This window comes from Aotus nancymaae, unplaced genomic scaffold (assembly GCF_030222135.1).
Source record: "Aotus nancymaae isolate 86718 unplaced genomic scaffold, 86718_ANA_hifiasm-v0.15.2.pri h1tg000019l, whole genome shotgun sequence".
Lineage (NCBI taxonomy): Eukaryota > Metazoa > Chordata > Mammalia > Primates > Aotidae > Aotus > Aotus nancymaae.
The window spans coordinates 694,670-720,394 of record NW_026988431.1 but is presented as its reverse complement, the minus strand read 5'-3'; the positions used below and the strand labels follow the sequence as shown (position 1 = coordinate 720,394).

The 25,725-nt window shown below is 35.9% G+C and overlaps 1 protein-coding gene across 50 annotated transcripts in view; it reads right to left on the bottom strand.

Annotated features, from left to right (window-relative positions):
• CLASP2 (cytoplasmic linker associated protein 2) overlaps positions 1–25,725 on the bottom strand; it is a 239,241-nt gene that overhangs the window by 53,721 nt on the left and 159,795 nt on the right. For 35 of the 50 annotated variants that reach the window (XM_021666452.2, XM_064378532.1, XM_012435488.3 and 32 more), the window contains 6 exons: positions 23,446–23,609; positions 22,276–22,354; positions 14,280–14,423; positions 8,238–8,381; positions 7,060–7,166; positions 2,660–2,813 (listed from right to left, as the gene is read on the bottom strand). In XM_021666452.2, coding sequence (XP_021522127.1) covers positions 2,660–2,813; positions 7,060–7,166; positions 8,238–8,381; positions 14,280–14,423; positions 22,276–22,354; positions 23,446–23,609 — 792 coding nt within the window. Of the gene's footprint in view, positions 1–2,659; positions 2,814–7,059; positions 7,167–8,237; positions 8,382–14,279; positions 14,424–22,093; positions 22,145–22,275; positions 22,355–23,445; positions 23,610–25,725 lie in introns of all 50 variants that reach the window. The other 15 variants (XM_021666448.2, XM_064378526.1, XM_064378530.1 and 12 more) reach the window with 1 other exon arrangement.

The window sequence follows — 25,725 nt, the reverse complement described above, 5'->3', positions numbered from 1 at the left end:
TATTAGAGTTCCCTTGCCAATGACTTGGTCAGACAATATATACAGTGTGACTACCAGCAGCTTCTCCATGTCAGTTAAAGATACAAAAGAACTTTCATAAGCAACACAGCACTACAAACTGCCAGATTCCATTAATAAGGTAATGGTATATCATACGATGGTATGTCAACAAAGCATAATAAAATCAAATTTAAAAAGGCTTGCTTTACGGAAAAAAGAAAAGAAAGGCTTAAAAGGCCTGCATAACTTTTGGAAGAATGACAAAGGAATTTGGGCACATTGCTGAACTTACCAAAATATGAATATATATACTTATACAAATACTGGTATCAAAGTAATTACTGCCACGAGTATCAGCATCACCACCTGCCACTGGGCAACTATGTGCCAAGCCATTTGCTAGGCACCTTACAAATATTCTTAAAATATTTACTATGCAACTATTATATGCCTGGCATTGTTCATGGCACTGGGAAATACATTAGTGAGCGAAAGAGAGAAAGATATCTATCCCAATGGAGTTTATATTTAATGGAGGGACAGACAATAAAAAAAACTTAATAAATGAATAAAGTATATGGTATGTTAGAAGGAGGAATCATAAATGCTGAGGTGGGAGGATGGAGTTCACACATTAAACAGGGTGAGTAGGGTTCACTGTGAAGCCATTTTAGTAGACACCTGAAGGAAGTAAGGGAATTAGCCCAGGGGCTATCTGGAGGCAGAATGTTTCAGGTAGAGAAAACAGCCAATACACAGATCCTGAGGAAGGAACATGCCTAGTAAGTTCAAGGAACAGCAAGGAGGCCAGTGTGGCAGAAGCAGAGTGAACAAGGAGGAAACTAGTAGGAGATGAGGCCAGAGAGGTAACAGAAAAAAAGCCTATTGTGTAGACTCTGGTTTTGACTCTGAGACATGGACCTCCTACAGAGTTGAGTGAGAGTGAGAATAGTAGGAGGTCAAGGGCATAATCAAGGAGGCCAAATTTTAATAATCAAGGTGAGAGAACTGGTGAAGATGATGGTTCAAACCAGAAAGGCAGTGGTGAGAATAGGCTGAATTCTGGATACATTCTGTAGGGGGAGCCAACAGATTTCCTGACAGATTTGGTATGGAGGATGAGAAAAATAGAGGACTCAGTAACAACTCTTGTCCATGGTTTTTGGCTAGGGAACTAGTGTTGCCATCAACTAAGATAGGGAAGATCAGCTTCAGGGGAGAAGACCAGGAATTCAAACAGGCAGCTGAATGTGAATGTGGAACTCAGGAAAAGAGGTCTGAGCTGAAAAGAGTCATATGATTTACTACACTCACAAGAACTTTTAAGGTAAGCAGTGATATCCCTATTTTCTTAATGAAGACATCGAAGCTTAAAGGTGATAACCTCATTAGCTAATAACTACCTGGAACTGGGATTTGAACTCACTCTGTCAAAATTCACAATTTGAGTTCCCTACCCTGTATTATGCTGTGTCTGAAAAAAACAAAACCAAACTGAGTCTCAATGAAGCAGTGATTCTTACTAATCTGTTATTGCTACCACATGCAGCCTTTAAGGGTAGGGAAGCTCAAATATCAGTGATAAGCTGGGTTTTGGCAGCCAGTTTACTAGGCCCACCACAATTTAGCTCTGCCAGATAGGCACTGTGAGAAAAACAACAGAAGGAAAGATGGCAGGAAGGCAGAGGAAGGAGCCCTTTAGAGATGTGCTGAAGCACTACAATGTTCTGTAACTTTGCAAACACTGAAAAACAATGAATTCCACAGGAACTGGTGGGATGTCTCATTTTGTGAAAAGTCTAAGCTGTTAGAGAAAAGTCTAAACTGTTAGAGAAAAGTCTAAGAAGCAGCAAAGTAAAAAACCACTCTGTACATAATAGCAGAAGCAATAAACTAAACAATATTCAAATATGTCAATAATATTAAATATATAAGAATTTGTAGGTTACAACATTCTTACTTCAGTGTAATGTCTTGTGATTTTAAAAATACTTTGAGAGTCAGTTACTTGCATGTTAAAAAAAATAAAACATTTGGCACATTAACTAAAAAAACAAAATAAAACACATTCTTATCTGGAGCCACATAAACTGATGATGCAAATTACTATCACTACACCTAACGAGAAAAAAAAATTCTCTAACTCCTTAGGTATTCTTACAAGACTCACTGTGATCTGGCCCATGTTCCACTCCTCTTTTCCTCTCATAATGCTCCAACTACACTGGTTTTCTTCCTAGTCCTCAATTGTACAAAGCTTGTTCCCATCTAAATGACTTAAGATTTGCTAATTCTTTCATGGAATTCTCCTCTGGATTTTATGTGGCTTTATTTAGGTTTCAATGCAAATGCTACCTTTGGAGAGAGGTCTTCTCGGACCACAAAATCTAAAATAGACTCACTTTCCTCCAAAGCACATTCTATCTTAAAACTCTAATACTCATCTCTATATGAAAATCTAAAAGGAATTTGGTGATTTTGTCATATAAATCTAATGCCTCAAACAGTGACTGCTATGTGGTAGATACTCAGTAAATACTTGTAGAGTGACTGATCCCCAAATAAGTATATTCAAAAATGAGAGAAAGCAACTTTTAATTTAAAAAGTTCTTAATGAACAATGAAATAGTCTGCAAAGTAAAGATATTAAAATACTCACTGAATCGCCATCATCTTTTTTAGAATCCCTTTTCAATGGCTCATTCATATCTTCTTGGCTACGGAAGCTGAAATTCTGGATTGCTTCGGTAACACCTCTAAGAGAGCTATAAATATCTTCAGAGTTCATATTTTCTGTGTCATAATCAAATGCACTACGAAAAAGACGACAGTAATTTTCATTTAGGTGTAGTTTTAAAATACAAACACATTTGAGGAAATTATATAAGGATATTTACAAAGACAAGATTAGAGAATGTATATTCTCCAGAGCATAATTAGCAAAACAAAAAATAGCGCTATATATAGTTAAAGTACATGTCCCTTTGTCCTTCCACCAAAGACACCTTACAGTTACTCTAGAATGCACAGACCTTAATAACTGGTTTGTGTTTCCACCTTCAAAAATGTTCTGATTAACCACAGGTCAGCAAACTATGGATGGCAAGCCAAGAATGTTTCTTACATTTTTAAATCGTTTTAAATTTTATTCATGGACACTGAAATTTAAATTTTATCTAATTTTCTACAATTTTTCAAAAGGTCAGGAAAAGGAAATAAAATTTTAGTCTACTAAGGAGTCAAGAATGTCATTTGAAATTCAGCTCATGCTTGAATCACACAAGTGTGTGAAAATTATACACATCTTTTATTTTGTATTAAGGACCAATCTCTCAGTCATATTTTTTCTTCAGAGGTATATATTCACTATTTACTTACTATATATATGTTTATACATATATTCATATATAAATATAATGAATTTATATACATGAAAATTAGATAAAATTTAAATTTCAGCGTCTATAAATAAAATTTTATTTAACATAGTTATGCCTATTTATTTAGGTATTGTCTATGGTTATTTTTTATTTCTATTGTTGATGGTTGTTTTCATACAATAGCAGAGCTGAGTAGAGACTCAAAGACCATGACTCAAAAGGCCTAAAATATTTACCACCTGACCCTTTACAGAAAGTCGGCCAATCTCTGTGATTAACTCCCAATAATGGTACTGCTTGAAGAAGAGATAAATGTATTTTAAAACAAATTTGTAAGAAGGGAGAGGATTTTTAACATTGAACATAACTTTTTTTTTTTAGACAGAATTTCAGTCTGGTTGCCCAGGCTGGAGTGCAGTGGCACAATCTCAGCTCACTGCAACCTGTCTCCCAGGCTCAAGCGATTCTCCTGCCTCAGCCTCCCAAGTAGAGGCTCCTGCCACCATGTCCAGATAATTTTTTCGTATTTTTAGTAGAGATGGGGTTTCACCAGGCTGGTCTCGAACTCCTGACCTCAGGTGATCTGCCCACCTCGGCTTCCCAGAGTGATGGGATTACAGGTGTGAGCCACCGTGCCTGGACAATTTATTTATTTTTTTTAAGGGACAGGGTCTTGCTGCTGCCCAGAATGGAGTGCAGTAGTACGACCATAGCTTACTGCAGCCTTGAAACTCCTAGGCTTAAGCAATCCTCCAGCCTCAGCCTACCAAGCTGCTAGGACTACATAGGACTACAAATACATACCATCATGCTTGGCTGATTTTTAAAAATTCTTTTGTAGAGATGGCGTCTCTATATGTTGCCCAGGTTTGTACCAAACTCCTGGCCTCAAGTGATCCTCCTGCATTGGCCTCCTAAAGTGCTGGGATTTCAAGTGTGAGCCATTGTGCCTGATCCATAAATGTTATTAACATGAACTCTATAATCAAATGCTAAAATTCAACTGAAGCTGGAATTTAGCTACCAAATTTATCATATATGTAGAATGGAAAAAATAGGCTAGAAAATGTTTGCAATATATTTTTCTTTTTTAGATGTTGATGTATTATCCAGTAATTTTAAAGAATAACTTGATGAAGCATACTATAGTACATGGCTAATGACAAAAGTCAAGCTATTAAATATGAATACCAAACTCCTCGTTTTTTTGAGACTGAGTCTTGCTCTGTGACTTAGGCTGGAGTGCGGTGGCATGATACTGGCTCACTGCAACCTCCGCCTCCTGGGTTCAAGTGATTCTCCTGCCTCAGCCTCCTGAGTAGCTGAAACTATGGACATGCGCCACTATGCCCGGCTATTTTTGTATTATTAGTAGTGATGAGGTTTTGCCATGTTGATCAGGCTGGTCTTGAACTCCTGACCTCAAGTAATCTGCACGCCTCAGCCTAGCAAAGAGCTGGGATTACAGGTGTGAGCCATCATACCCAGCCCAACTCCTTTTGAAAAAAAACTTTTAAGTTCAGGGGTATTTGTTCAGAATGTACAGATTTGTTATATAGGTAAACGTGTGTCATGGGGGTTTGTTGTACAGATTATTTTATCAACCAAGTATTAGGCCTAGTGTCTGTTAATTATTTTTCCTGATTCTCTCCCTCCTCCTACCCTCTGCACTTTGGTAGGCCCCAGGGTGTGTTGTTCCCCTTTATGTGTTCATGTGTTTTCATCGTTTAGCTCCTACTTGTAAATGAGAACACATAGCATTTATTTTTTTGTTCTTGTGTTAGTTTGCTAAGGATAATGGTCTCCAGCTCTGTCCATGTCTCTGCGAAAGACATGATTTTATTTTATTTTTTTTATGGTTGCTTAGTATTCCATGGTATATATGTACCACATTTTCTTTAACCAGTCTATCACTGATGGGCATTTAGATTGATTCCATGTCTTTGCTATTATGAATAGTGCTACAGTGAACATACACGTGCATGTGTCTTTACAACAGAATGATTTATATTCCTTTGGGTATGTATCTAGTAGTGGGATTGCTGGCTCAAATGATATTTCTGTCTCTAGGTCTTTGAGGAATTGCTACACTATCTTCCACAATAGATCAACTAATTTACACTCCCAACAATAGTGTAAAAGTGTCCCTTTTTCTCTACAACCTTGCCAGCATCTGTTATTTTTTGACTTTTCAATGATAACCATTCTGACTGGTGTGAAATGGTATCTCTTTGTGGGGCTGATTTGCATTTCTCTATTGATCAGTAATGCTGAACTTCTATGCAAACAATTTTTCAAAAGGCAAGGAAAAGAAAGTAAAATTTTAGTCTACTAAGGAGTCAAGAATGTCATTTAAAATTCAGCTCATGCTTGAATCACACAAATGTGTGAAAATTATACACATCTTTTATTTTGTATTAAGGCCCAATCTCTCGGTCATATATTTTCCTCAGAGGTATATATTCACTATTTATTATGTATATGTATATACATATAATTCATATATAAATATAATGAATATATGACACATTTTATATTATTATATACACAATGAATTACACAGATATTATATATGTAATGAATTATATCTATATAATATGTAACAGATTATATCTATATAGTTTTTATATAAATATCTATAATTCATATATTTATATAGATATTATGATTTATATATTAATTACATATATAATGATATATATCTAGATATAATTCATTACATACATAATGAAAATATTAAGCTTACAGATAAAACATAAAAATAACAAATAGGGAAGGGTTATATATAATGAATATATGACATATTACATATGTAATTCATTAAATATAGTTATATATGTAATTCATGATATATAATAAATATATATTATATATAATAAATTTATATTTATTTACATATATAATAAATATGTCATATATTCATTATATATTTAACCTTTCCTTATTTGTTATATATTTTTATGTTTTGTCTGTAAACTTAATTTTTCAAATTCATCATTATAATTGACCTTATCACCACTTATACTGAGTAGTATAATGTAATTGAAAGACATAATTTACAATTTACTGGATTTATATAGCATTTCTGAGAAATATAATTATGCCATTTAATATAATAAGCAGTAATTTATTTTAAAAAGTTGTCAGGTTTTCTTTCCACTTATTAAAAAATTCCAAATCCTATGTATTATCATTTAAGTAGTTAATTTTCAAATAAACTTAAAATTTTTTAAATTTGCTAAGGTTCTACTTTTCTAAGACCTTTCAAGTCAAGTGGGAATTGACTGGAATTATATTAATGCTTGCTTTTTAAGAATGGGAATTTACAGCCGGGCGTAGTGCCTCATGCCTGTAATCCCAGCGTTTTGGGAGGCTGAGGCAGGCGCATCACCTGGGTCAGGAATTTGAGACGGGCCTGGCAAACATGGTAAAACCCCGTCTCTGTCAAAAATACAAAAAATCAGCCAGGTGTGGTGGCGTGTGCCTGTAATCCCAGCTACTTGGGAGACTGAGGCAGGAGAATTGCTTGAACCCAGGAGGCGGAGGTTGCAGTTAGCTGAGATCACACCACTGCACTCCAGCCTGAGCGACAGAGCGAGACTCTGTCTCAAAAAAAAAAAAAAAAAAAGAATAGGAATTTACAAACACAAACCATCATGAAAAATCATCCTTTTATTACCTTGGAGATAAAGTATTCTGTGATGTATTGGTAGGAGAAGTAAGAGGACTGGACCAGTTAGCTGGTGATCGTGGTGCTGGTCTTGTCAAAGGACTCCCCATGGAACTCTGATGAAGGGAGTCAAAGAAATATTAACATATTACAAATAAGTTCACTTAAAAAAATTCTTAAGGAAGCCACACAAACATTAGGTTGAACCACACTTAAAGGCTATATTTCCAGGTCAGTATTTTAAATATTCATGTAGTTATGTCTGGTTTTCATGGGAAAAAATTTCTTCCTACTTAATTATATAACTCTTTAGACTTTTTCTGTTCTCACCTACTTCCTGCTCTCAAATATTATCAACATCCTTTCCCTCAAGGATTCAATGATATCCTAAACTAGTAATTTTAAATTAGCTTTCTGTTCTAAGCTAATTTCCTTCTTCTAACCATTACTAATACTCAAATTTTATTCCTCCTTGACTTTGCTTTACACCAAGGGAGTTAAATCTAGTCATATTATTAATATGTCTATTTTTAAGATATAATGACATAATCCTTACTCCTTTTCAAAAGATGACTGACTCTGGTTCACAAGAAATTGTTTTAGGATTACTTTTAACCCTCCTCAGACTTTACCTTAAGGCTGCCATCAGTGCATCTCCTTTGTTTGCTATCAAATGTCTCTCTTTAATTCTTTAGTTCAATTCTTTAGGCATATTATGTAAAGTTATTTCATACCAGTAAAAAATACATACATGTATATACAAACACACACACATATATATACACACACATATATCATTTCAAGGTTTCATTTACTCAGAACTTATTTCTTGAGTCATCCCCATTAGTACTCAAATAATAATTGGTTCAACTAAAGAGCATGTCCTGATTCTAACGGCTTCCAGCTGGTGCTCTCATCTATGTTTTGCTCATATTTTGCTTTTCTTGTTCATGCCCTAGCCACCGTTTACCACCATCCTAATCTATACAAATTATAATATAATATAAACAGGACAGGCATAGGGACTCTATTCTTTCCAAGACAATATTTAATTCTGCTCAGGAAATGCCAAATAAAGATGCAAAAATTATATAGTAAGGATCAAGTTTACGTTGTATAAAAGAAAGCAATTATTGTTAAATCAACCATCACATTATAGAATAGCCAAGAAAGTAAGTCAGAATTACCTGGGTTCCATTGCCAGTGTTTCGAAGGTGATTATGAAGAAGCTTGGTAGCACCATCCTGAAAAGTTTTTGGTAAAGCTCCTAATAACATTGTAAACTCTGGGGTATTGAGTTCAAATAATGATATCAGCACTGACTGTGCTGCCTAAAAAACAGAGGCATACAAGAAGTAGATGAATATATTTTTGTTACTCAATGAGACCATTTTCTACCCCCATATTTTTGTTCAATAGCACGAAGCTTGAGCAGCTTTTCCAGGGCAAAGGAAGAGACTCTTATTTGCTTTCAAACTGCTTTGTTAGAAAGATAAAAAAATATTGACTTACCATTTTTTTTTGAAGGTAAGAAGGGAATATGAAAAGTATAATAACTATAACCTAACAGACAATGGCAAAAGTTAACCATGACAGTTTCCAGGGTTACTCTGTTACATACTAGTACAGTACTTTAGTTTTCCTAGCAAGCAATTACAAGGAGAAGGGATATCTAATCTTCTCAAAAGCAGTTAACCTAACAAGTCTACAATTTGAAGTTAAAGTAAGTTTGTTCTGTGGAAATAGGAACAACGTAAAGCTTACTCAGATCATTTAAGATAAGTTACATAATTCTTTTCTGCTTAGGAAGTAGTCAACTGCATTACTTTGAAATTCAAATTATATAGAGAATTAAGGAAGAGAGAAACTCAAATCATTTATAATCACGTGACACAAGTATCCAAATCTGCACACTTCATTTTGGACCTTGCTGAACCTACTCTATGAAAAATACATCTGAATATACAACATGAGGGGAATAAATTATGTTATACTGAAACAATGGAATACTATACAACACAGTCTTGGAAGATGGCACAGCTCTCAATGTAGAAATTGAGAAACATCTATTACATACTGCTGAAGACAAAACTATAGGATTACTTCTATAACAGGCCAGGCACGGTGGCTCACACCTGTAATCACAGCACCTTGGGAGGCTGAGGCAGGCAAATCACTTGAGGTCAGGAGTTCGAGACCAGCCTGGCCAACATGGTGAAATCCTGTCTCTACTAAAAATACAAAAATTAGCTGGGTGTGGTGGTGTGTGCTTGTAATCCCAGCTACTTGGGAGGCTGAGGCCAGAGGATTTCTTCAACCTGGGAGGCAGAAGTTGCAGTGAGCGGAGATTGTGTCACTGCACTCCAGCCTGGGCAACAGAGTAAGGCTCAGTCTCAAAAAAAAAAAAAAAGAGTGCTAGAATATATACTTTAGTTCATCTAGTTTACTTTGGTTTAGAGATTCAGCATTATTTCTCCCATAGGGACAGACATCTCAATTGCTCCCAAACCATATACCAATAATCCTTTCCTCGTGAAGTGACACCTCTAATCTCCCATATAAACCTAAGTGTCTCTGGACCTTCCTTCACGTTCCATTGACCTATTTGTCTATTTCTATACGAATTTCTTCATTTATCAGCTTGAGACATTTTCTAGTGATTTCCTAAAACAGATGACAACTTAGGTTCCTTTCAATATCAGCTTTACCTTTTCCTCTTTCCTCTCTTACACTAGTCCATTTTTGTCACATCAGACAGCATCTTTAAAAACATAATTACTCCGTGCCTTAAAAATGTGCCAATGATTTCCACGGTCACATCAGTACTCTTGTTCTTGGAATACTGCAAAATTTAAATTTTGATGAACTCCAACTTATCTGTTTTTCCATTTGTTGCCTCTGCTTCTGATACTGTATCTAACAATCCACTGCCAAATCCGAGGTCATGAATATTCCTGTTTTCTTTTAAGTGTTTTATTTTCCTATGTCTATTCAGATAATTATGTGGTTTCTGTATTTTTACTATTGATATAGTGCATTATATTAACATTTTTGGATGTTAATCTAACCTTGCATTCCTGGGAAATATCCCAATTGGTCATTGATATGGCTTGGCTCTGTGTCCCCACCCAAGTCTCATCTTGAATTATACTCCCATAATTCCCAAGTGTTAGAGGGACCCATGGGAGATAACTGAATTATAGGGGTGGTTTCACCACATTGTTCTTGTGGTAGTGAGTAAGTCTCACGAGATCTGATGGTTTAATAAGGGGAAACCTGTTTTACTTGGCTCATTCTCTCTCTCTTTGCCTGCTGCCATCCATGTAAGACGTGACTTGCTCCTCCTTGCCTTCTGCCATGATTGTGAGGCTTCCTGAGCCACATGAAACTGTAAGACCAATTAAACCTCTTTCTTTGCAAATTGCCCAATCTCAGGTATGTCTTTTATCAGCAGCATAAAAATGAACTAATACAGTCATGATATATAATTCTTTTATATACGTTGCTAAATTTGGCTGGCCAGCATTTTGTTGAGGATTAAGGCATCCATATTCATAAAGAGATGCTGGTCTGTGGTGTTTTTTTGATGTCTGATATCTCTGTCTAGTTTTGGTATCAGGATAAAACTGCTCTCACGGAATAAACTGGGAGGTGTTCTTTCCTCTTCTGTTTGGAAGAATGTGTGAAGAATTGATATTAATGTTTGATGAGATTTACCACCAACGATGCCATCTGAGCCTGGGCTTTTCTTTGTGCAGTTTCATTTTATGTATTTATTTTTTTGAGATGTGGTGTTGCTCTGTCACTCAGGCTGGAGTACAGTGGCATGATCACAGTTCACTGCAACCTCGACCTCCAGGACTCAAGTGATCTTCCTACCTCAGCCCCTTAAGTAGCTGGGACTACAGATGTGTGCCACCATACTCATTTTTGTATAAATAGGGTTTCACCATGTTACCCAGGCTGGTTTCTTATGGTCTCAGGCAATCTACCTGCCTTAGCCTCCCAAAGTGCTAAGATTACAGGTGTGAACCACTGTGCCTGGCTTGTGCATAGTTTTTGATTACTAAATCAACTTCCTGTTGTACTTTTTTTTTTTTTTGAGACAGAGTTTCGCTCTTGTTACCCAGGCTGGAGTGCAATGGCGCGATCTCGGCTCACCGCAACCTTCGCCTCCTGGGTTCAAGCAATTCTCCTGCCTCGGCCTCCTGAGTAGCTGGGATTACAGGCACGCGCCACCATGCCCAGCTAATTTTTTGTATTTTTAGTAGAGACGGGGTTTCACCATGTTGACCAGGATGGTCTCGATCTCTTGACCTCGTGATCCACCCGTCTCAGCCTCCCAAAGTGCTGGGATTACAGGCGTGAGCCACCACGCCCGGCCTGTACTTCTATTTATACTGTTTATTTCTTCTTGAGTCAGTTTTGGTAGTTTGTATCTTTCTAGGAATTGTCCATTTCATCTAAGTTACCTCATTTACTGGTATATAATTATGCATAGTATTTCTCTATAATCCTTTTTTATAAGCTCAGTAGTTATGTTAAAATAATTTTTAAGTCTTTAAATCAAAAACATACATACAGATTTAAAAAAACAGTTTTAGGAAACATTTTATAAATCTTAATTCCCTTTTCAGCTCTCCAGAGTTCCCTTTTGTAATGCTTGTTTTTAATGATAGGATTGATAGACTTATACAATTATTTTTTCATTATTAGCTTGAGACATTTTCTAGTGATTTCTTACTAGAATAGATAATGATTTAGGTTTCTTTTCATTTCTTTTTTTCTTTTGAGTTGGGAGTCTAACTATCATCCAGGCTGGAGTGCAGCAGCACAATCATAGCTCACTGCACCCTTGAACTCCTTGGCTTAAGTGATCTTCCTTCTTCAGTCTCTTGAGTAACTGGGACTACAGGCATGCACTACCATACTCACCTAATTTGAATTTTTTTTTGCATAGATGAGGTCTTGTCATATTGCCCAGGCTGGTCTCAGACTCCCAGCCTCAAGTGATCCTCTCACCTTGTCCTCTCAAAGTGTTGGGATTACAGGCGTGAGCCACCACACCCAGCCACATTTGTAATTCTAGTAATTTGAATGTTCTCTCTTTCTAACCTGATACATTTAGCTAAAGGTTTGTCAATTTTGTTGATCTTTCTAAAGAACCAGCTTTTGGTTTCACTGGTTTTCCCAGTCTTTATTTCATTAACTTTTGCTTTAATCTTTATTATATCCTTCCTTCTGCTGTCTTCAGGTTTAGTTTGCTTTTTTTTTTTTTGCAGTGTCTTATGGCGGTGAATGGAATGACTGATTTGAGAGCTGTCCTCTTTTTATTGTAGGCTTAATTTATAGCTATAAATTTCCCTTGAAGCACAGCTTTAGCTTTATCCCATACATTTTGGTCTTCATTTTCATTAATCTCAACGTATTTCTCAGTGTATTTTCTTATTTCTCTTTTGATTTCCTCTTTGGCTCACTGATTACTTAAGAGTGAGCTGTTTGTGGGTTTTCCAAATTCCTTTCTGTTATTGACTCTAATTTCATTCTATTGTGATCAGAGAACATACTGTGTATTAGTTCTATCATTTTAATCTATTGAGGTTTGTTTCATGGCCTAACATGCAGAATGTTCCATGTGTACCTGAGAAGAATATATATTCTGCTGTTGGGTGTAGTGCTCATCACTGGAAATAAAGATCACAAAAATGTATATTCTGTGTACTCTTTATTTTTTTTTTTGAGATAGGGTCTCACTCTACCATACAGGCTGGAGTGCAGTGGCACAACCTTGTCTCACTGCATCCTCAACATCTTGGGCTCAAGCAATCCTCCCACCTTAGCCTCCCAGGAAGCTAGGGCTACAAGTGCATGCCACTGCACCCAACTTTTTATATTTTCAGTAGAGCCAGAGTTTCACCATGTTGCCCAGACTGCTCTCAAACTCCTGGGCTCAGGCAATCCATCTGCTTCAGCCTACCAGTGTTGAGATTGTAGGCGTGAGCCACTGTGTCCAGCCTATGTGTACTCCTTTTGCAGCAAATGTTGATGGAAATGATTCACCAGAAAAGAAAATAAATAGAAGTAGATATAAGATGCAAGAAATAGGCCAGGCGCAGTGGCTCATGTCTGTAATTCCAGCACTTTGGGAGGCCCAGGTGGGCAGATCACTTGAGAACAGTTCAAGACCAGCCTGGACAACATAATGAAATCATGTCTCTCTTAAAAATACAAAACTTAGCCAAGTGTGGTGATGCACATCAGTAATCCCAGCTACTAGGGAGGCTAAGCCATGAGAATCACTTGAATCAGAAGGTAGAGGTTGCAGTGAGCCAAGATCATGCCTCTGCACTGCAGCCTGGGTTAAAAAACGAGACTCTGTCTCAGACAAACAAACAAACAAACAAAAAAACACAAGATGTAAACAGGGATAAAGATAAGTCTCAGGAAGACACTCAAGTGAAATTGCAGGCAGATGTGTGTACAGCAGGCCTGAGGAGAAAAATGTCAAAACTGGAGAAAAGAACAGAGTGTCCAGGAAGGAGCTCTCTAGAAAATAAAATAATAATCTATGTTTTTGAGCATATGGAAAATAATAGCCATACACATGTAGCAGAGATGTTGAAAATACTATACTTAAAAAAAAAAATACTAGGCAAATGAAAAAGCAGGCAAATTATCAATAATGTATCTATAAGAAAGCAAGCAGTTGCAAATCACTTGGTATAGAAGTGAATACCTGCACAGTCAAATGTAAATCTTTTCTACTAATAACTAGTAATTGATTCATAAGTATTTTATAAATACCTTAGAAAGGATACAGAAAGTTTGAGAAAGCTAAGTCCTCACTTTCTGAGATAGACGGATATACCAAATGTCTACATTTATCAATAGATTTAAAAAAATGTCTAAAAATGGATAAATCAAACAATAGTATAAGCTCTTATTTGAAAAGTATAGGTAAATGCAGGGGGAATGATTTGGAATATTTTGAATGGTTATAAAATTAGAGGGAGGACAGTTGTAAGGGTAGGTATTTTTGATTCTAAGTTTGAAAATTATGCTTATATTAATTGGATACAATTTAAAACAACTTAAATTTTTTTTAAAAAGTTCTTCATAACTCACTGCTAATTGGTATGGTCCTGAAAATATTAGCTTTGTTCACTGTCAATCCATAATGACTGACTTGCTTTCCCAATTTATCTTCTCAACATTGTATTAAAACATACCTTCCGAACATCAGAACTTTTGGGTTCTGTTGTCCAAGTGATGACCCGAGATACTGCTAAGCGAGTTTCACTAGAATTTATAAAATCTGCTGGATCCATCTGTTTGGCCAGAGTTTCTATGTATTTAAGGATAGCAACCTTCACCTGCAGAGGAAAGCACAAAGAGAAAGAACAGTAAGATGGTTATTGTGAGACACTAGAGAATATTTCAAAAATAATAAGGTGATTATTTTTATTATTTTTTATATACAGATAGGGTCTCATTATGTTGGTCAGATTGGTCTTGAACTCCTGGCTTCAAACAATCCTCCAACCTCAGCCTCCCAAAGCGCTGGGACTACAGGCATGAGCCACCATGCCCAGCCAGGTGATTATTTTTTGACAAATAGAAAATGAACAAATAGCATCAACAACAACAACAAATACAATCACCTACCTATCTGAGGTACAAGTATATGACAGTGTTGATGATTTTTTTCACACATAATCAGAACTTTGAGGTCCCAGGTGTTTCATTCCCCAAGTTTGAACAACTGCTAAAGACTATCTTGACAAGATTATAAACATTTCTTTAAATCAGCCCTCAGAGCTTATGGCTGACCCTTAGCTAGCCTCAGAGAGCTAGTCTTATTAACCCAGTGTAATTTCGTTTTTGGGAAAATGAACAAAAGTATTTTGGAAATAAGGTATGGCAAATCAAGGTGGCAATCAAGGTGGGTAATATAGTCTTTTTTTTTTGGTCAAACATAGACTCTCACAATGAGATGAGGTTCCTTAATGAGTCCATCGGTTGTCAGAACTGCCTTCCAAAAGAACTGTCACAAAAATGAGTTATACAAGTACCACTGAAGAAAAGACAACACCTATGTGTATAGAAACATTATGTGTCAGTTTAAAGGTCTCGATATTCTCCCAGTAATCCTGATGTAAACATGCATGGAAGGCAGATGTCTGAAATATATATATTTGTGGAAGGGCTATAATTGAGCTAATTAACACATACATTACTTCATACACTTAATTTTTTTTTGTGGTGAGAACACTTAAAATCTATTCTCCTGGCAATTCTTTTTATAAATTCAATTTTAAAGTTTTATATATTTAATGTATATAACATGATGTTTTGATACACATATACACAGTGAAATGTTTCCTACAGTCAAGCAAGTCAATGAATCCATCATCTCAGTTACCCGTTTTGTGCATGTAGCAAGAACACCTAAAACCTACTCTTCTAGCAAAAACAAATATAACACAATATTATAAACTATGGTCTTCATGTTGTCCATCAGATCTCTAGACTTAATCATACTATAGATTTGCCACTTTGTATACTTTGACCTACATGTCCCCATACGACATCCCCCATTAGCGATTTTCAAGTATACAATACATTGTTATTAACTATAGTCACCATGTTGTACCTGTGCACTTAACAAACAGCACTTGACATAGTCCTGGGATACAGCAAGGATGCTAAACATACATTAAATGCTAATTTGCTGATGTAAAGAAGGTTTAAATGTATGATTGAAACTTGAGAAAAAATTGTCAAATTTTAAAGTAGTATGTTTTTCTACGTTTTTTCTTCCCTTACTATTGATTTTAATGTCATTTTTGTCACTCAGGCCAAATACGGTCTCTGGGAAGTGCCATACTGAATAAATTAGCAGGAAGTAAAATATTAAAATAAGGTTCTGACACTTATACAATTTTCTCTTCCTACTTCCAGTTAAAATAAAAAGAAGAGATCAAATTACATTTTTCTTTCCTAATGAATGAATTTTAACAAGTATTTGTAACTTTACACAGGCAACAAAAGCAAAAATAGACAAATGAGATTGTATCAAACTAAAAAGCTTCTGCATAGCAAACAATACAATCAACAGAGTGAAGAGACAACTAGAAGTGAGAGAAAATATTGTACTGCAAACCATACATCTGATAAGTGGTTAAAATCCAAAATATATAAGAAACTCACATGACTCAATAGCAAGAAAACAAACTGTTTAGGAAATGGGCAAAGGATCTGAATAGACGTTTCTCAAAAGAAGACATATAAATGGCCAACAGGTATATGGAAAAATGATCAATACCAGCATTCTTCAGGGAAAGGCAAACTAAAACCTCACCTCACACCTGGTAGAATGGCTGTTATCAAAAAGATGAAAGATAAGTGTAGGTGATGATGTGTAGAAAACGAAACTCTTCCACACTGCTGGTGGAAATGTAAATTAGTACTGCCATTATGGAAAATAATACGGAGGTTCCTCAAAGAATTAAAAATAGAACTGCCATATGATCCAGCATTCCACTAGTGGGTATATACCCAAAGGATATGAAATCAGAATGTGGAAGTGACATCTGCACTCCCATGTTCACTGCAGCATTACTCATAATACCAAGATATAGAATAAACCTAACAGTCTATCAAAGATTGGAAAGATAAAGAAAGTGTGGTGTATATACACAATGGAATACTGTTCAGCTTTACAAAGGAGGAAATCCTGTCATTTGTGATAATGCAGGTGAACCTGGAGGACAACATGTGAAATAAGCCAGACATAGAAAGACAAATACTATATGATCTCACTTACATACAGCATATAAAAAAAGTCAAATTTACAGAAACAGAGAGTAAAATGGAGGTTACCAGAGGGTAGGGGACTGGAGAGATGTTGGTCAAAGGGCATAACATTTCAGTTAGACAGGAGGAATAAGTTCAAGAGATTTGATTTCTCCATCAGCCAGGAAGGTTGTTAGAGTAGAGGTTGATGAAGCTACCAACGACAGTAACTACCATGACTCCCAGTGCTATGATGAAATCTCGGATGTGTGGCCTTCTGGCCAAGTGTCTGCAATTTCATATTGTAGGAGCATTCATTGTACCCCTGTGGGTAGCAACTCTTTATAAGTTTGCTGTACCTAAACCAAGAAAGAAGGCACATGAAGATTTCTATGGAAATTATGATTCCATGAAAGATTTTGAGGAGATGAGGGAAGGCTGGTATCTTTCAGAGTGCAAACAAATTATGGAATATAAAGAATTTCTTCAGGTTGAACGACCTTGAAGTTTGTAACTGACTTGTATTTCTCAACTATGAAATATGAATATGTGGGCTAAGAAACAGTTTCTCTTAATAAACAACAACAACAAAGAGAGACCTTTTGTACATCATGGTGACTACAGTTAAGAACAATATATTGTCTATATGAAAACTGATAAAAGAGTGAATTTTATGTGTTCTTACCACAAAAAAAAAAGATACATGATACACCTATGAGGTAACACAAATGTTATGCAACTTGATTTAGCTATTCCACAATGCATACATGTATCAAAGCATATATAGAATTTTTACTTGTCAATTAAAAGACATATTTATAATTTTAAATAAATTTACTGCAAAAACCAAAAGTTAACCTATTAACCATCAGATATGTGTAGTAGACAGGAAGAGAGACTTATGGTTAGTTTTAAAGTACCAGGCACAACTAAATTGTGACAGCACATAATATTCTGAAAAAAATTTTTTTTTTTTTTTTGAGATAAGGTCTCACTCTGTCACGCAGGCTGGAGTGCAGTGTTGTGATCTCGGCTCACTGTAGCCTCAACATCCCAACTCAAGTGATCCTCCCACCTTAGCTTCCTGAGTAGCTAAGATCACAGGCGTGCATCACCACACCCAGCTCATTTTAAAAACTTTTTTTGGTAGAGACAGGGTTTTGCCATGTTTCCCAGGCTAGTCTTGAACTCCTGGGCTCTAGCGATCTGCCCACCTTGGCCTCCCAAAGTGATGGGATTACAGGTATAAGCCACCATTCCCAGGCCAATATTCTGAATTCTTGAAGCAATTCCATCCTCACTCAGTGTGAATAGCTGGAAGGTGACTATGTTAAATCAAAAAATGAACATCAATGTATTTTGTTTATAATTTGCCATCATCAATAACTGAATATATTTATTTATACTATGTGAGGTTCAATTAGTGCAGTTGCTTGGCAACTTATTGTCATGCAAAATTTTAAAAGGGTTTCACAGAATGTATGTGTTTACTATACTAATAGGCAACATAACAACAATACATATATAATCATTTGAACATGTACATTTATTAGGATATTTTACAAGGTTGTACCCAGTTTATAATTTTAATGCAGCAAACACGCATTCTTCTTCAGAGAAGAAAAAAACAACCTAGCTGCTAGGGATGTGAAATTCTTTAACTTGTTTGTGAAACCCAGAAAAAAGAAGTCAGCAAAAATTACATTTATCTTTAAAGTATTATTAACTCAAATAAAACCACTTTGTATTGGCATTTCCCCAGTTGCTTCCGCTTGACATGTAATCACATGACACTCTGAAAGAGATGTAAAATTTTACATAAACATTCATCATTTATGTGAAAGATCAATAAAAAATTTTTTTAGATCTGATACTCAAGTTATTTGTAGTTTTCTATAATCTGATAAATTTTTTATACTTAACACTTAACCCTGTTAGCCACTTGAAAGCTGCTTTTATTTTTGACATAAGATATGGCTCCAATATAACTTTTCCCTGCTATTCTAAAACACTGATTTAAGAATTAAAAAGTTATTTTCTTTTTTTTCGTGAGACGGAGTCTCACTCTGTTGCCCAGGCTTGAGGGCAGTGGCACAGACTCGGCTCACTGCAACCTCTACCTCCTGGGTTCAAGCAATTTTCCTGCCTCAGCCTCCCCAGCAGTTGGGATTACAGGCGCCCACCACCATGCCCAGCTAATTTTTTTTGTATTTTTAGAAGAGACAGCGTTTCACCAGTTGGACAGGCTGGTCTGAAACTCCTGACCTCAGATGATCTCCTGCCTCAGCCTCCCAAAGTGTGGGGATCACAGGCGTGAGCCTGTACCCAGTCGAAAAGTTATTTTCCCTCATGGATTTGCTAATATATCTATATTAAATACATATTTATAAATAATTTAGGCTCTTAGAGAAACGATTTGTGATTCCAGTTTCCAGTATAATGTTTTCCAATAGGAAAGCTAGTTTTAACTTGTGCATATCTCATTTCAAATCTTCGCTTTGTCTGTCTTTCTCTTCAAGTCTCCAGCAACTTATTCTCTCTAAACTCAACTATCAACTCCTTGTTTTTTGTTTTTCTTTTTTTGAGACCGAGTCTCACTCTGTCTCCCAGACTGGAGTGCAGTGGCACGTTTTGACTCACTGCAGCGGCACGATTTTGAGTCTCGTTCTGTCTCCCAGACTGGAGTACAGTGGCATGATTTTGACTCACTGTAACCTCCGCCTCCTGGGTTCAAGCAATTCTCCTGCCTCAGCCTCCTGAGTAGCTAGAACTATAGGTGCCTGCCACCACGCCTGGCTAATTTTTGTATTTTCAGTAGATATGGGATTTCTCCATGTTGGCCAGGCTGGTCTTGAACTCCTGATCTGTCTGCCTCGGCCTCCCAAAGTGCTGCTGGGATTACAGGTGTGAGCCACTGTACCCAGACTCACCCTTATTTCTTAAGCTGGTTTAGACTTTCATTTGCACTGGCCCGTGAAACATCTCTATATACATATTCTATACTCCTTTCTTCCCTCTCTCTCTCCCTCCTATGTCCTACCCTCTCTCCCTTCCCTCCTTATTTTTTAATTTTTATTTTTTGAGACAGAGTCTCACTCTGTCTCTAACAAAAAGAGGCTCCCAGGCTGGAGTGTAGTGGTGTGATCAGAGCTCACTGTAATCTCAACTCCTGGGTGCATGCAATCCTCTTGCCTCACCTCCTGAGTAACTAGGACTATAATAGGTATGCACTACCACACTGAGCTAACTCTACATATATTTTAGTAGCACTTGAACACAACTACAGGTACCTGTATCATAACTTTTATTACCGTTTAGAGTTTATTAGATATTATAGTTAATAATAAAATTATAGACTTGATAGTCCCAGAAATACCTAGCACAATGCCTTGGTCATAAAATGAGTTCAAAAATATCTGTCAATCATATCAAGTAAATTCTTCTTTTGCAGGTCACTTTTTATAAAAAATATATATATATATATTTATATAATTTTTACATATATATTTTTATTTTTTATATATATTATATATATTGCCAAAAAGGAAATTAAAAAATGATATATATATTTATAAATATAAATCATATATATATATATATATACACACATTTTTTAATTGCCTTTTTGGTTTTGGGGTACATGTGAAGAACATGCAAGATTGTTGCATAGGTACATACATGGCAATGTGGTTTGCTGCCTTCCTCCCCACCACCTATATCTGGCATTTCTCCCCATGTTATCCCTCCCCAACTCCCCACACCCCGTCGTCCCTCCCCTAGTTCCCCCTGACAGACCCCAGTGTGTGATGCTCCCCTCCCTGTGTCCATGTGTTCTCACTGTTCAACACCCGCCTATGAGTAAGAACAGGTCACTTTTTAAAAGCAAAAGATGAAACCTCTTTCCCCAAGAAGTGCTAAGAAAACAACATTATACTGAGTGTAAGTTGTGAAAGGAAAATAAAATGGCCTATGCCAAAGGAAAGAGTTAAGCTTGAGAAATGAGTCATCCAAAAACTGCCTCCCATTTGTTCATAAACAGACAGCTCCAAGATAGAAGGCTACATATCTCTTCAGATGGTCTCCCTCATGCAGACAATGTAAATTAACAGTTTATTTTCGAGGTAGAGGACAGAGATGAGCCTAGAAATCATCCTTCCACTCACCCAGAGACAAATACATATTTGACTCCTTCCTCTACTCTATGTTTACTTTCTCTTATGTAAGATGCAGATTTATTGAGCATGAGATGAATGCATACATAACTGACTGTTCCTCTTTCCCCTCCTGCTGGCTCTTTCTCTTTTAAATACTAAACTCCTCAAAACCCTCTCTGGAAAAAAAGCACATGTCACAGATCCTACTTGTTGTGTCTATTCCTCCCAGATGCATCCTCGATCTTGGCAAACTAAACCTCTAAATTGATTGAGACTTGTCTCAGGCACTTTTTGGTTTAACGAAGTCAATCCTGGTAAGAAACATAATTGTGATTCTGAGGGACAACTGCATTCAGAAACGTAAGGGAAAAACCAATCCTGGGCAGTAATGCTTGTAGAAATATATTTCGTGCAGGATAGAGCAGAAAAATATAGGACTTGTTGTAAGCACATATGCTTGTTATTTCCCTGACTTTAATCTCCTTTAATAAAACTCACTAAAAAAACCTTTTAGTAAAGAATTCAGGGGTTATTCTTTTATATTAATTTTTTAAAATTATATGTAAAATTTAATAATCATTTAAAATCACAAATTGGAATCCATCTAGTTTTTATATTAACTGCAAAATGTGTGCATATAACAAATGAGAAAGTTAACTATAATTCCAAATATTATGCATACATCAGGGAAAAAAAAGTTACTATTTCAGTTAAGGATAATTGAAGAAAGGCATTGAGATTAAATTTAAAAATTCTTTGCTTAGTTAATGCATAGGCAAAACGGACATTTTGCCTAAAATACCTGTTAAAATGCCTAACACTTTAAAAAGTATTGGGAAATCACAAACATAAAATTAGTTAAGAGTGAGTTTGCATAATCAGCTTAGGGTTAGATGGCCATACTGTGATGCCTTCTAAATATGTATCATCATTAAGTTTCTCCAAAAGACTTAGAGTCTGATATTTAAATAACATTTGAAATCAAATATGTGCATGCGTAGAAGGCTTACAAAGGTTAGTAGTTGAATATAGATGCAAACACTGCAGAGAGTTAAGAAAAGAAATAATGCAGATGAAAACAAAAACAAAAAAACCTTGGAGCTCCAAAAAGAGTGAAGCTGGTCCCGAAGTGCTGGCTTGACTGTCTGAAAGTTTATAAAAACAAAACCCACTGATTGAACAGCTTCTCATATGACGGAAATACAAATATCAATATCACTTTATTAAAAAATACTTCAATTCCTTATAATGTCTTTAAAAGACCTCAAATTTTTACCTTTAAGCTTGGTGTTTGGGTCTGATCAACTGTAAATCTCATTAAAATATTGAACTGAAGATCATTTGGAAAAGATTCTCTGAAATAAGAACAGAGCAAAACAAAACAAAAATTAAGTAAGTATGTATGTAACAGCAAAGACTATGCTTAATACCAAAACATAATGTCACCCAAAAAGCATGCATAAAGTGGTATCTGCATGTGGTATAACCTATCTGGTATAGTATAAAATAAATGTATCCTCAGAAAAATATAAACATTTGAATTGGTACTCAGTACAGGGTTAAAAAGCAACACTACAGTAAATAACAGCCTATCTTGCCTCAACTATAGATTTAATCAGAAAAATATATTTAGTAAAAAGTTTAACATTCTCAGAAATGTTTCTTTACACCTAAAATCTGAATTCTGACTCACCTCAACCTAGTAAATGGGTATTTGAAATAAGTGACTTCAACAATCTACACAAGAAATAGAATTACATGATTGGTTCAAAACCTTCTGAAAAGAGATTCAGAATACTGAAATGCGTAATAAAACATTGTTTAAATAAACATAAAATACTTTTTACAGTGGATTAAATAAAATCTTCAACCTTACTTTGCTGATACCTTTTTCTTTTTTTTTTTTTTTTTGTAGACAGAGTCTCGCTCTATTGCCCAGGCTGGAGTGCAGTGGTACAATCTCAGCTCACTGCACCTCCACCTCCCAAGTTCAAGTGATTCTCTGGCCTCAGCCTTCCAAGTAGCTGGGATTATAGTTGCCTGGCACCACACTTGGCTAATCTGTATTATTTTTAGTAGAGACAGGTTTTTGCTATGTTGACCAGGCTGGTCTTGAAGTCCTGACCTCAAGTGATCCATCTGCCTCAGCCTCTCAAACTGCTGGGATTATAGGTGTGAGCCACTGTGTCCAGCTGCTAATATATCAATTAAGATTAAAATACCACCTTGAATTACTCAACCAATATTAATACAATTTTTATAAAAGAAATGCAGGGTTTGACCTAAAAAAAAGTTGCATTAAATATACAATGTGAACAGGCATAATTAACAGTCTTCTAATGGAGTCCATGCAGTCTAAATTGTTCAAAGGGACTCAGAAATCTGAACTATTAATATACAAGTTAAATATTCCCAGTTATTATCTGGTTAACTTGAAATATATTACCTTGTAACATCAAGGGCTTTCTGAACTTTTGCCTGAACAGATCCAAGCAAATCAGCACCCATTTTTTTCAGTAGCTGTGTCAGCAGCACAAACAACCAATCTTGAAGATCATCTTTGTGGACTTGTATGAAATCCACTAGAGTCTCCAAAAACATGCTGAATACCTACAGTTGATAAAGGGGAGAGGTAGGGAGAAAAAAAGAGGAAATATTGACCTCTATGTTCAATTCAAAACGAATATAGAAAGGAACACAGGAATCAGAGGCACAGCGATTGGCAGCCAAGCGGAAAAACAATCTCTCTTGCTTTTCATTGGACACTGTGATACAAGAGTACATTTGAACTGGTATCCAACTTCTGCAGAAGTTCGACAATTAGCTATTCCATGCAGCATCACTTGGTAAAGAAAGTTTGGCCATAATGGCTGGCACACCTAATGTTATCAATGACACCACAGCTTAAACTGGTTAAAGTGAAATCCATTTTATATAAAATGTAGGGAAAGAAGGTATAGTTTCACTAACTCTCAGCTTTTCCAAAGAGTGGTGCTGCATAAATAAAAAGATGACTATAACGACCTTAAAGTATAAAATTTATCTGGCATAATAATTAGAGAATTCTCAGATTTCTCAAAATGACAATTGTCATAAATAATTTGGTATGGAATATGACATTTATTAAAACTGCCTCAATGGTAATTTTAAATAATTTGAGATAACTGTAACTGCATCTAAAATAAAATAAATTCAAGATGAATGTCTACATCTAAACTTTAGTGATTTTTAAAAAGTCCTAGATGGCATACTATTAGTCTCCATATCCATTTATGGATTTTTTACCTATTTCCAACATTAATCTATTTGTTTAAAAATTTTCATAAGGTTGAAAAAATTATTATAGTGAAGGGAAGCTAATGTTTATAAGTGATGTAGCTCATAAAAATACTTATGAAAAGTGACCTTTATCTAGGCTGTATCTCTTTATAAGACACTCAACACCACACTAGAAAATTAGTTTCTAGGTAAAGAAGAAAAACCTCTTAAGACTGTCAGCCATAATATATTACTGGACAAATTATAATAAACATATTAATAATAGATTATGGGTTAAAAAAATCTTTTTTTTTTTTTTTTGAGACAGAGTTTCGCTCTTGTTACCCAGGCTGGAGTGCAATGGCGCGATCTCGGCTCACCGCAACCTCCGCCTCCTGGGTTCAGGCAATTCTCCTGCCTCAGCCTCCTGAGTAGCTGGGATTACAGGCACGTGCCACCATGCCCAGCTAATTTTTTGTATTTTTAGTAGAGACGGGGTTTCACCATGTTGACCAGGATGGTCTCGATCTCTTGACCTCGTGATCCACCCGCCTTGGCCTCCCAAAGTGCTGGGATTATGGGCGTGAGCCACCACGCCCAGCCAAAAAAATCTTAAAATCATTAACCTTTCGAGCTAATCTCAAAAAGTAATTATGTTAATTTGAGAATTAAGGGTTTTGCTCTCAATGAATATTTCTTGAATTCCCTTTATACAGTTACAGATAAACTCTTGTTTTTTCTTGTTAGAAATGAAGGATTTTCTTTATCAGAATTATAATTAATCTTTAACATTTAAACTGAGTTAAAAATAAAAATATACTTTAGCCATTTGCTTAAGATGCTCTATACCTGTAACAGCAGAAACTATAAATTTTTGAGTATTCTCTGGTCCCCAGCAATGTATCCTTCAACACTGTTCTTACTCAGTGTGGATTCCTTTAACTCTCATCCCACCCCTACCCCAACAACTCCCCAAGACCTTGGCTTCTATTAGATTCCAAACTTGGCCAACTGCTTCATTAAACTGTCTCTGGCCCTATCCTGAGGGCCAAGAATATTGTCAAGGAACTTCACTAGACCTAGTCTATGACAAATGCATGTAACTAATCTGATCCTCATTCTTACTGTTACCTGGCAAATCTGTTCAGTTATGTGCTGGCATCAGTTTGTACCTATCTAGAGTCAACTGTTAAATATTCAGGAATTTTGTGAAGTGGTTGGTAGCTTGACATCTACCATGGGATAGGAGTATTTACATCTCAGAAATTGGTAAATGCTACAAATCAGGGCTTCCTGCCTCTCCTCTAAAGCTCATTTACCAGGACACCATTATCCTATTCTTTGGTTCATTTTCACCCTTGTTTCAACACTTGTCTATGCTCCTGAAGATTGCAACTTCAAGCTTTCCTACATGAAAATCCATTCTGAAAATCACAGACATTAGAATGCCTAGGTCAACCCTCCTATT